Source organism: Acomys russatus, chromosome 4, assembly GCF_903995435.1.
Source record: "Acomys russatus chromosome 4, mAcoRus1.1, whole genome shotgun sequence".
NCBI lineage: Eukaryota > Metazoa > Chordata > Mammalia > Rodentia > Muridae > Acomys > Acomys russatus.
In genome coordinates, this window is record NC_067140.1 from 592,074 (window position 1) to 604,326 (window position 12,253).

The 12,253-nt window shown below is 47.6% G+C and overlaps 1 protein-coding gene across 1 annotated transcript in view; it reads right to left on the reverse strand.

Annotated features, from left to right (window-relative positions):
- Positions 1-12,253, reverse strand: part of LOC127188325 (DNA (cytosine-5)-methyltransferase 3C-like) — a 32,303-nt gene that overhangs the window by 4,141 nt on the left and 15,909 nt on the right. Inside the window, exons 7-15 of the mRNA XM_051144811.1 lie at positions 11,850-11,929; positions 11,468-11,580; positions 10,856-11,042; positions 10,145-10,229; positions 8,843-8,988; positions 8,003-8,093; positions 7,486-7,634; positions 4,179-4,264; positions 984-1,053 (exon numbers count right to left, since the gene is read on the reverse strand). Of these exons, the coding sequence (XP_051000768.1) occupies positions 984-1,053; positions 4,179-4,264; positions 7,486-7,634; positions 8,003-8,093; positions 8,843-8,988; positions 10,145-10,229; positions 10,856-11,042; positions 11,468-11,580; positions 11,850-11,929 (1,007 nt within the window). The remainder of the gene's footprint in view (positions 1-983; positions 1,054-4,178; positions 4,265-7,485; positions 7,635-8,002; positions 8,094-8,842; positions 8,989-10,144; positions 10,230-10,855; positions 11,043-11,467; positions 11,581-11,849; positions 11,930-12,253) is intronic.

Genomic DNA, 12,253 nt, shown 5'->3' on the forward strand with positions numbered 1-12,253 from the left:
CCACATAAACTGTAGCCAAAAGTGACCATGAAGGATCACATGGCCAAGACATCAGTTACTGATCGAAGGGGTCATGAAAGAGCAAAAGCCTTCCAGACGCAGATGGGCCAACCAGAGCTGGAGCACTAGGCCTTTGCCTTACGCAGACATGGAGCAGCAGGCACATGGAGGCCTTCCTTCCTGTGGGCCTGGGACTTCACAGCACAGCCTCTTGCAGCCGCAGCCACCACTGCTCGTTACTGCCAAGACCGTCTGCAGCAGAGGCTCTGCTGAGCCCGGCTGCATTTCTCACTCATTTATGAGAACATCTACTCTGTACTTGAGGAAGAGACAGAACTGTTCTGTGGGGAAAGAAACCCAGCACCAGGAGTCTGTGCGGAATGAGCAGGAGCCACATGGACAGAGCCAAGGTCACAGTGTGGTGGACAGAGCCAAGGTCACAGTGTGGTGGACAGAACCAAGGTCACAGTGTGGTGGACAGAGCCAAGGTCACAGTGTGGTGGACAGAGCCACGGTCATGGTGCAGTGGACAGAGCCAAGGTCACAGTGTGGTGGACCAAGGTCACAGTGTGGTGGACAGAGCCAAGGTCACAGTGTGGTGGACAGAGCCAAGGTCACAGTGTGGTGGACAGAGCCAAGGTCACAGTGTGGTGGACAGAGCCAAGGTCACAGTGTGGTGGACAGAGCCAAGGTCACAGTGTGGTGGACAGAGTCAAGGCCACAGTGTGGTGGACAGAGCCAAGGTCACAGTGTGGTGGACAGAGCCAAGGCCACAGTGTGGTGGACAGAGTCAAGGCCACAGTGTGGTGGACAGAGCCAAGGTCACAGTGTGGTGGACAGAGCCAAGGTCACAGTGTGGTGGACAGAGTCAAGGTCACAGTGTGGTGGACAGAGCCAAGGTCACAGTGTGGTGGACAGAGCCAAGGTCACAGTGTGGTGGACAGAGCCAAGGTCACAGTGTGGCAGAGCACTCTGCATCTTACCTTTGCTGTCCTGCTGAACTCCAAGCAGTCCTGCAGCTCTAGTTTATCGTTCTTTGTAGCTATCACGGGCCTGGGAACAGCCAAAACCCGTCACTCTCCAGGGCCTGCACTGGAGGGCCAAGCAAGAGACCTCACAAGTCCCCTCCTCTGACAGAGCGGGTGACTTGTGCAAGGGTACTCTGGCAGTGGCCATGTTCGATCACAGGATAAAAACACACAAGTCTGTGTAGTAAGGCCAAGGGCCCCCAAGTTCCTGAAGAGTACACCCCAGTCACTCCAGAAGGACTCTAAGTTTAGACCACGCAAATTTGATAGAGACACTTGGTCTAGATGAAAGGTTCTCAACCTGTGGGTCACAGCCCCTTTGGGGGTTGAATGACCCTTTCCCAGGAGTCATCTAAGACTACTAGAAAATATAAATATTTACATTATAATTCATGACAGTAGCAAAATTACTGTTTTGAAGTAGCAATGAAAGTAATTTCATGATAGGGGGTGGGGTGGGGTGGGGGTCACCACAACATGGGAACTGTATTAAAGGGTCACAGCACTAGGAAGGTTGAGGACCACAGCTCTAGATGTTGGTGAGTCACCATCATATGAATATCCCACACTTAGGAAATGATGCTCAGGAGGCTTTCAATTGGATGCCATCCTCAAAAGAATTCAAACTTTCACTTTCCCTCTGGCAACCTGTTTTGCAAATGCAGACAAATAAGCTGACAGGGCAAGAGACAGAACCACAGGTCATCACAATATCTGTGTGCAGGGCCATCAACACCATTATGGCCCCAGTTGGGAACTTCAAAGTCAAAAAGAAAAAAAGAATCAATGCCACAGAGGGCCCAGGAGTGACACCAAGCATTTTCCTTGAACACACCTTCCAGCTATGCAATGGCAGCCCTAATTCTTTTTTTTTTAATGTATTTACTACTAATGTGCATATATGTGTTTAATGTGTATGGATGTGTATGCCACAGTATATGTGTGGAGATCATAGGACAACTCTGTAGAGTCAATTCTCTCTTTCTACCTTTACGGGGTTCTAGGGGTCAAACTCCGGCCATCAGGCTCGTACCAAAAACTCCTCCTGTCCCCTTTTATGTCCCTCTATGGACATAAATGAGGTGAGGGGTCAGGAGAAAAAGGATATGGGAATATCAGTGTTATATAGATTCAAAGATTAAGATTCATACAAACATCTGAGCGTGGTGGCGCACACCTTTAATCCCAGCACTAAGGAGGCAGAAGCAGGCGGATCTTTGTGAGTTCAAGGCCACCTTGGTCTACATAAGGAGTCCCAGGCCAGTCAGGGCTATGTAGTGAAAAGATCTTCACAAACTAGATGATTCAGGCCTCAGCCCAACTGTCACCCACAGTGTCACCCAGCAGATCTCACTTACAGCAGCCCATCTTCAGATCCTGGAAGCCACCAAATGTGTGAAGAAATGCCCAGATACCCTGCCATGCCAAAAACTCCAAAGGTCACTGCCACCAACTTCTTTTGTTTTCTCACTGGATGGCACCTTCTGGGACACAGCGTAATAACTGGCCATCTCACCTCCTGCAATGCACCACCTCACTGGTGTCCCCGTACCTGTTCTCTATTTCCTTCTTCTACCAGACATCATATAGTTTAATTTTAATTAGTTTAAGCAATTACTCTCTTGTAACGTCCTCTGCCGTCATATAACTAAGCAGCACTGTGTATCAGGCCTGCACTGCACTTACATCTCTCTTTCCAAGCCACTTGTAACCTAAGAACACTGACCCCCAAGCCAGTCTGGGGGTGCCCCCCACCGTCTATTCCAGAGCCCTCTCTTCTACCTGGAATAACTCCATTTCTTCAGTTCTGTTGGATGAAGCCTCTCCTTTCACACTCCTACTTTCCAATGCCACCTCCCCAACCATGAACATACAATCACTCACTGTGTTCTCTACCCCTCCCACTAATATGTCCACTCTACAAGAGGCACTGACATCATCGTGTCCTCCTTCAAACTGGCAGCAATACAGTGCTTGGCAGGGAGACCCTGAATGTTGAATAAACCAGCCCATATAATTCCAAATAAGAACATGGTACATTTTAATTAAATAGTTGCCTGAATAAATCTTAACTATCCAAGAGATTAAAAACAATATTATTTGAATTTGAAACACTTTTAAACTGAATTTTTAAAATTTACAATATCTAAGAAAAATCTCCAAGCTGTTCCAGGACCTTATGACCTCTGTCCATAATTTGCCAAATTCCCAAAATGTATGCTTCTACCACATCCTTCTGAAAGTGTTTCAGAGCTTAACTTGTTTGCATTTCTGGGATGGTCACTATAGTCACATTTGCTCTTAGTTAGCAAGCTGTTCTTGAAACCACAAATGATAAGCTATGGAGGCATCTGCAGGGCCACTTGTTTTATGTCTAAAAGTGAGGACTAAACACTGGGTTATGACTATCCAAATGTGAGATAAACAAGGATGACACCAATGAACATGCCAAACTGGACAAGGAAAAGCCCATGAGGCCTCAGCTCTACACAAAGAACTATAGACAACTGAGGAAATCTGGGAGTGGGAGAGGCAGCACACCAATTGGTTGTCCGGGGCCAAATAATCAGTCCTGAAAACTCACATACAAGTAACATTATAGAGATACAGCACGTTGTATTTAGGAATATATATTTACATACAAATACATATATGCATACAATAACAATTGATAAAAAAAAAAGACCATAAATTTGAAGGAGAGCAGGGAGGCATATAAGGACTTGGAGGGAGGAATGTTATCATTAAATTAAAATCTCAAAAACAAATTTTAAAGGGTGGAAAATGCTGCTGTCTGAGAAAGCTGCAGGGAGCCAGTGTCTGTGTTACTGTTTGACTCCTCAGCTCTGCCCTCTGGTTGGTCACCACATTGCCCACTTCATCTCAGGGGCAGAAGGAATGGTGTCTTTGACATTTAACATTTGCAATGGAAGCCTTGGCACAGCAGGAAGAACAGAGCGGCTTCACAGTCCTCACAGTCGTTGTGGGGACCTTGAGAAACAGCCACCTGCACCTAGAGCAAGGTGGCTGCCCAAGGGGTCCTGCTCCAGTGCTCCAGAGTGACCTACAGCCAGGACTTTCAAGAAGACTAGAACTTCAAAGCAGACCTTATATAACTTAGCTATCTGTCACCTGTCACAGGGCTCTTACCTGTTCATCCCAGGTAGGTTACCCCAGAAGTATCGGGCCCTGCGAGCAGCAGAAACCTTGATGGCATCAATCATCACTGGGTTACACTGCAGGAAGAGAAGGGGAGCTGCTGGAGACACCAAGACTCGGGTCGGCCCTGGTCTGACCTGTCAGGTGGCAAGGGTTTCCTAGCTATCCCAGAGGCAAGGAGACAGACCAGTTCCCAGCCAGAGGCTGTCTGGGGCAGAGATGGTGTGTGTTCAGAGCAAATAGAACAGTGACCGAGACAGAAGTTGGTACCAGGAGTTGAGTACTGCTGTAACAGGCCTGACCATGCTGCTTGTTGGCAAAATATGGACTTTGGGACTTTGAATAAAAAAGCACATGAATGCTAAAGTTTAAAGGTAGTGCATACTAGCAGGAACATGGGCAGTAATGCTGAGATAAATGTGGGCCCACCTCAAGACGTTTCAGAGAGGAAGAATGGGCTAGGGGCCATTCTTGTGATATTTTGGCAAAGCATGTGGCTGCTTTCTGCTCTTGTCCTAAAAATCTGCCTGAGACTAAATTGAAGAGTTTTGGAAGAAGGGCTTTGACAGGGGGGATTTTAAGGTGACCCTGTAGAGCGGGAATCAGTAATCATTCTTCTGTAGCTCTATAATGAAAAGGATCAAGCTGGAATTGTCGTGGAGCTAAATCCAGTGCCCAAGGAGATAAAAAGCTTAGAGAAAAGCCTGATGCTAACTGCAACAGGGGGAGCGGTGACTTAAGGGCATGGCCCCACCCAGCTAAGCTTCCAGCTTGTGAAAAAGAACGAAAGAAAAGCTTAAGTAGTGAGGGAAACCATCAACAACAGAAAGCTGATGCAAATGTAACTGAAAAGGGGGCCAAGTTCCAGCCCCACAAAGCAGCAGAACATGGCAGCTTTGGTCTTGTGGTTCTGGCTTTAGAGTCAAAAATATAAGAAAGGAGCCGGGCGTGGTGGCACACACCTTTAATCCCAGCATTCCGGAGGCAGAGGCAGGTGGATCGCTGTGAGTTTGAGGCCAGCCTGGTCTACAAAGCGAGTCCAGAACAGCCAAGGCTACACAGAGAAACCCTGTCTCAAACAAACAAACAAAAAATACAAGAAAGGAGCTGTGGGATCTTCCTCCAAGGCTAGGGAAAGCCATTGAGGCCAGCTGTACGTCAGTCAGGGGTGTTGCTGCAGAAAGGCCATCACGTGAAGCTGTGAAGACGAAGCCTGGATTGTGTTGGAGATCTCACCATATTGGAGATGCCATAGTCATGGGATACCCGCCAAGGAGGGCTGTAAACTGGGTGTGAAATCAGCCCAAGAGAGAGAAATACATTGTATTCAACAAAGCTGAAAAGGGTTGGAGGTCTGAAGAGCACTTTGACAGCAGACATGGAGGTGCAGAGTTTGGAGTTTGCCCAGCTGGTTTTCAGTTTGCTATGGTTTGGTATTTCCTCACTATGTTCCCTTTCTTCTCTTTTGGAATGGTAATGTATATTCTGTGCCATTGTATGTTGGAAGTATGTGATCTGCTTTTTTATTTTTATTCCACAGGGTATTAAATGTTAAGTGAACTTTTGACCTTTTTTTTTTGGCTTTTGAGATCCACCTGCCTCTGCCTCCCAAGTGCTGCGATCAAAGGTGTGCACCATCATGCCTGGTTGAACTTTTGACTTTTAAACAGTGCTGAAGCTGTAAAAGACTATTAGAACTTTTAAAGTTAGACTAAATGCACTTTGCATTATGATATGATGCCTATGGGGGCCAGGGCAGTGATAGCTTAAAGAAGAATGGCCTCCATAGGCTCATACATTTGAATGTGTAGTCACCAAAGTAGAACTGTTTGAAAGGATTAGAAGGATCAGGAGGTGTGGCTTTGTTGGGGGAGGTGTGGCCTGTGGAACTGGACATAGAACTCTCAGCTGCTTCTCCAGCACCACACCCGCCTGCGTGCTGCCATGTTCCCCACCATGATGAAAAAAATGTAAGCAAGCCTCTAATTAAATGCTTTCTCTTATAATAGTAGCCTTGGTCATGTGTTTCTTCACAATCATAGAACAATGACTAAGATAGCTGATTCCTTCCTTTGAATGGTGGGTAACAAGGCACAATGCCCACTGAGTCAATGCCAATGATAGAATGTGCTCAAAAGTAGAAGGGCTTCACATCAAAATCCGCTAAGTCAAATTCTAGTTGCAGAGAGACTATATGGGCAATGCATAGCTCAGGACACCCAGCCACAAGAGACATACGACAGCAGAAAATAGCCAGTTATATTACCCCTGAGGCCAAAGTTGTAAAATTCTAAAGAAAATTAAGGTACAATCCAGGTGTGGTGGTACACGCCTGTAATCCTGCAACTTTAGTGGTGGAGACAAGAAAGCCAAGAATTGAAGAAAAATCTGGGCTACCCAAGACTCTGTCTTAAACAAACAAACAAGCATGGGGCTAGAGAGACGGCTTAGTATTAATGAGGTCCTGAGTTCAATTCCCAGCAACCACAGGATGACTCACAACCACCTATAATAGGACCCAATGCCCTCTTCTTGAATGTAGATGTACATACAGAGTACTCACATACATGAAATACATAAATTTTTTAAAAGAAAGAAAGAAGGGCTGGAGAGATGGTTCACTGGCTGCTCTTCCAGAGGACCAGGGTTCAATTCCCAGCACCCACATGGTAGTTCAAAACTGTCTATAACTCCAGTTCCAGAGGACCCAACACCCTCACACAGACATACATGCAGGCAAAACACCAATACACATGAAATAAAAATAAACACATTTTTTTTTTTTTGGATTTTTTGAGACAGGGTTTCTCTGTGTAGCCTTGGCCATCCTGGACTCACTTTGTAGACCAGGCTGGCCTCGAACTCACAGCGATCCACCTGCCTCTGCCTCCCAAGTGCTGGGATTAAAGGCGTGCGCCACCACGCCCAGCTAAAACACATTTTTAAAAGGACAGAAAAGAAAGCGAAATCCAAAAAACCTACTTACTGCAGTGTTTGATACATATCAAGTGGTGGATAATTAACTTCTCTGTGGCTCCAAAGGCCACCATTTTCAGAAGAAAGAGGAAACAAGGAACTGTCTAAAGTAGAGGTAGAGGCTGGTGTCATTATTGGTACCTTGGTCAGGCAGGGTTATGTTAGGGATAAATGTTTCCCATGCACTCGAAAGTGTGCTGTATCCTGCATCCCCAGATCCAGCCACAAGCTGGGGAACCATTGCCACATGTCAACACTCAGTAACCCTCAATGCCAACATGGGCCCCAAGACACAGGTAGTCTTGACACTCAGGCCACTCACCTCCAGGAATCGTGAGATATCCCTCTTGTCACCAACCTCCATGGCTACCACATTCTCAAACATCCAGAAGAATGGACGGTCACCACATTCCTCAGGGCGTGAGCAATTTAGCAATCGGTAAAACTCAAAGAAGAGCCGGCCAGTGCCCTCTACATCCGATAAAAAAAAATAAAAATAAAAATAAAAAATCAGAGAGCAGGGTTTGATCAAAAGCATCAGTACAAGACTCCACATTTCCTAAGACCAAGAGAACCCCACTACACCCCACTATGTCCCACCAGTAAAGCCTTTAGTCCCCTGGAACAAGCAGACAATAACACACGGAGCAGCAGGCCACTGCTCACTGACATCTTTCTCTGAAGGCTGAGGATTTGCAAAGGGCATGGCAGTGCCTAAGGACCAAGACACTAGAAAAGAACGAACAGAAGCCAACAATTTCTTCTCAGGCCCCACCCACCCCTGGGTCAGCACTCAGATGCCATAGGATCTTTGTGAGACAAAACAAATGGCTGCTCACCAAACAAGCCTTTCCTCATAGGATTCACACAGGAGAGATCGTTGCACGGGCTTCCACCAATCACCAGGTCGAATGGGCCCCACTCATCAATCTGAGGGAAAAGCACAAAGGCTGGGGTGAGCCTGAGGAAGGAGGGGTTGCAAGCCTCAATTCTGAAGAAGGCCAGATGGCTTAGAGGCTTCCTGTACCTGCTGTGCAAGCCTGACACCCTGAGTGTGATCCTCAAAACCCATGTAAACGTGGAAGGAGAAGAGTGATTTTACAAAGTTGTCCTCTCATCGCCACACACATGCACCATCGTGTGTGCATGCACACATGCGCACCCCCTCACCCACCACCATTGTCATCATTAAAACAACAATAATAGTAAAAAGGTTTTTTGTTGTTGTTGTTTTTGTTTGTTTTTTTAGGTTTTTCAAGACAGGGTTTTTCTGTGTAGCCTTGGCTGTCCTGGACTAACTTTATAGACCAGGCTGGCCTCGAACTCACAGCGATCCACCTGCCTCTGCCTCCCAAGTTCTGGGATTAACGGCGTGAGCCACCACAGCCCAGCAAAGTTTTTAATTTAAAATAAAGGAAGCGTAGATTCTAAGTGAAGTTGCTACAGAAACTCAGTTCTAGAAATTTGCTTGGCCAGCAACTCCAGTTCCAGCCCATGGAACTTCAATGCTTATGTTCCATTAAAGGAAATTAGTCCTGAATTATAACTATTTTGCCACTTTTTCTGAATTGTCTCTGATTCTCTTCTACCTACAACCCTGAGCCTAAGGGAGAGAGGCCAATCTCCAGGGCATAGAAGAACAAATTAGAGACGAACACTAGCGAAAAGGCCACCCTCACATTTTCCTTTGTGATGTTCCTGACGTCATCCACGTAACTGATTTGGCCTTCATGCTTAATGGTTCCCACAGCGATGGACTCGGCACAGACTTCAGAAGCAATGTACTTTTCCACTTTAATACCCAAGTCTTTGAGCACCAAGTAGCCTGTGAGAGATCAAAGGGACATATGGGGCCCAGAGGTCAAGGGCAGAGCCGTCAGTACCCCTGTGTCCTCCTGCAGCCAAATGAAGACCTTCACTCCAACCCTGTCACTTCAGGAGGAACTGTGTCAACTCCAGGGGACCTCACAGCATTGGCCACATTGGCTGTCTCATTCCATGTGTGGGAAATCTCGCAAAACAGAAATGAACCAGGACTGAGGAAGGGAGTTGTTGCCTAAATAACCATAGATGTATTTATGCATGTAGAAGGAAAAGTTTAAGAACAAGAGTTAAGGGGCTGGAGAGATGGCTCAGAGGTTAAGGGCACTGTCTGCTTTTTCAAAGATCCCAAATTCAATTCCCAGCAACCACATGGTGCCTCAAAACCATCTATAATGAGATCTGGTGCCCTCTTCTGGCATGCAGGTGTACATGCAGGCAAAACACTATACTTTAAAAAAAAAAAAAAAAAGAACAAAAGTTAATTGCAAGAGCTAAGTATGACTTGTTTGTTTGTTTGTTTGTTTGTTTGTTTGTTTTTCAAGACAAGGTTTCTCTGTGTATCCTTGGCTGTCCTGGGACTTACTCTGTAGACCAGGCTGGCCTCGAACTCACAGTGATCCGCCTGCCTCTGCCTCCCGAGTGCTGGGATAAGTATGACCTTTTAAAAAAGAGACCAAGATCACTGTGTGAGCCACAGCAGACCTGAGAATGCTATGCATGTTAACTGATTCCTGCATGTATACAAATGGGAAAGAAATAGAAAGAAGCAAAGGCTGAGGGGCAAGGCCTGATTATTCCAAAGATGCGTGTGTAGACAGAAAATGTTCAGATGCTTGAACAGAAGGAAAACAAATCTATATCCCTTTAGAAATGGCCAGTGGGGCCAAGGAGGGATTGTCGTAGGACAGAAAACATGGGTAACCCGCATGGGACAGAAGTCGTCTCTGATCTCCACATGTGTCTGTGGGGCAAACAGTGACACGCACACACACACACATGCACACACACCAGTCCAAGAGTGCTGTAAGGATGCCATGGAGTGCCGCAAGAACAGGCACACGTGACACCTCTGCTACTACACCTCAACTGCCATGTGGGAGCCACCTTCACCCTGCCTCGATGCTTCTCTCACTGAGCCAACAGAGCACCAAACTCACCTGTCGCGATGCCATCAAACAGAGACAGGACTCTAATGGGCCTCCTTCTAGCTGCAGGAATTGCTGGGTACAACTTGGGCGGCTCCTGCCAGATAAGGAAAGACATTGGTGGCCCAGAGTTCCCACCCATCCTCCTGTGCCCAGCAGCTTTGATGGGAACTGGGGAGAAAGGCCAGTCTGCCCTCAGACAGGAGGCACAGCCGCCTCCTACAGACCCACAGATAGAAAAAGAGCCAAGGCCTCTAAGCACAGAAGATTAACTCCTCCAGTGTGGGAGCAGCTGCCCTGTCACCCTCAGGCTCGCATGTTTGCCTCTTGCTCCCTCATCAGAAGGCACTGCAAGGGACAATTGTCTGCTGGAGGTGTCGAATAGCAAGGGCTCCCAGCCTCACAGGAACTGCCTCTGTGAGGTACAGTGTAGCATTTGACCTGGCTGTTACCCAGGCTGCCCTTACACTCATCATAGCCTCTGTTACTGTGCCTGCTACTAACACCTTTTTTTGTTTGTTTGTTTTAGACAAGACCTCTACGTAGCCTTGACTGGCCAGGAACTCACTCTATCCACCAGGCTGTACTTAAACTCAGAGGTATGCCTGCGTATGTCTGCAAGGTTCTGAGAGGCAAGGCTTAACTCTTGCTTTTACACATGCACAGAATTCCAGATGCCCAGCCACTGTAATTGCATGGGCCAGCGCAGAGCCTGTGGCTTACAAACTCTTCGAGGTCAGGATCGGTCGTGAAGAAGTCTTGGAGGCGTGTGTTCCAGTCCTTCCTGCGCCGGAGGACGCCATGGCAGCGCTGTGGGAGGCACATATAGCAGCTCCAGGGCTCCTGAAGCTTGGCATCCTCAGCTGTGCCTGCCCCCACCAGCACCTCCAGACACTCCACACAGAAGCACCTGTGTGTCCAGAGGGAATGGGCATCAAGATTACCAGGCAAAAATAAAAAAAAAATAAATAAATAAATAAATAAATAAATAAATATTACCAGGCAATGTGCTGCAGGCCCAGTGCCCCAGGGCAGGGCACCAGCACCAGCACCAGCAGCACCCGCCTAATGGTCAATTTCCTGCCTCCAAGTGAATTTGAGCTGAGCTATCGAGTAGCATACCACTTCTTGGATATGGATCGTTCAACATCCTCCAAAGCTAGAGCCTTTCAATAGAAAGCTCACAGACTTGACCTCACGGGCACACTTGGCCTGAGCCCAGCACTGCGCATCAATCTAGGCCAAACTTATGAGCACCAGATTCCACAAGATATCCACTGGATGCGCATTTGTTTTTAGCTGCCTACAGGCCGTTCAGATCTGAGGGGCACTCACCTGCAGCAGCTCGTGTTGCTGCACAAAAGCAGTTCCCGGCCCTCGCAGCACACGGTGCAGTAGGACTGATAGCCGTCCTCATCATACATGTAGAAGAGCTCCAAGAAGCGATCCTGGCCACCGGAGAGAAGCAGGTGAGTCTACAGACCTGCCACAGCCACGCCTGGCTAACAAGCCAGCTGGGGCCCTAGCTGGTGGCCTGGCTTGCTCTTCAGGAGTGGTGCATGTGCTCTGAGTGCCTTGTGGGGGGCCTTCTCTGCTGCATCCCCTGTCCCCCAAAGAGGAAGCGGTGGAGGGTGTCCTGGAGAAGCTGTTCATGAGTGCCCATCCTGGTGGCCCAGATGGGGACAGATGGTGCAGGAGGAAGGGGAGAAAGACTTACCCTGCAACTCTGACAGAGCCCACCCTCAAAGAGCGGATGGAAGGACACAGGGTTCCTCCTACCGCAAGACAAACAGCGATCTGAAAGAAAGACAGAGTGTCAGAGTGTACGGAAATCAAGGGCCTAACATCAGGTGCTCAGGGCTCAAGCCTGAGCATTTTTTTTTTCCTGGCCAGTCATGTGCCGACAGCTCTGTGCCAAAGCCAGTGCTTGACTCCTTTTAGCAGCGTTTCAGGTGAGAGTGGGCATGCTCAGGGTGGTTTGCTGTACACTTCACATTTCCAAGGCGCCATTCTCGTTTCACAGTCTGGGAAAGATAGGTTCAAACTTAGAAGAAGCACAAGGGAGGCAAAGGGCTCTCCAGGCAGGACAAGACACTGACTATTGTTTTGGCTCTGACACCT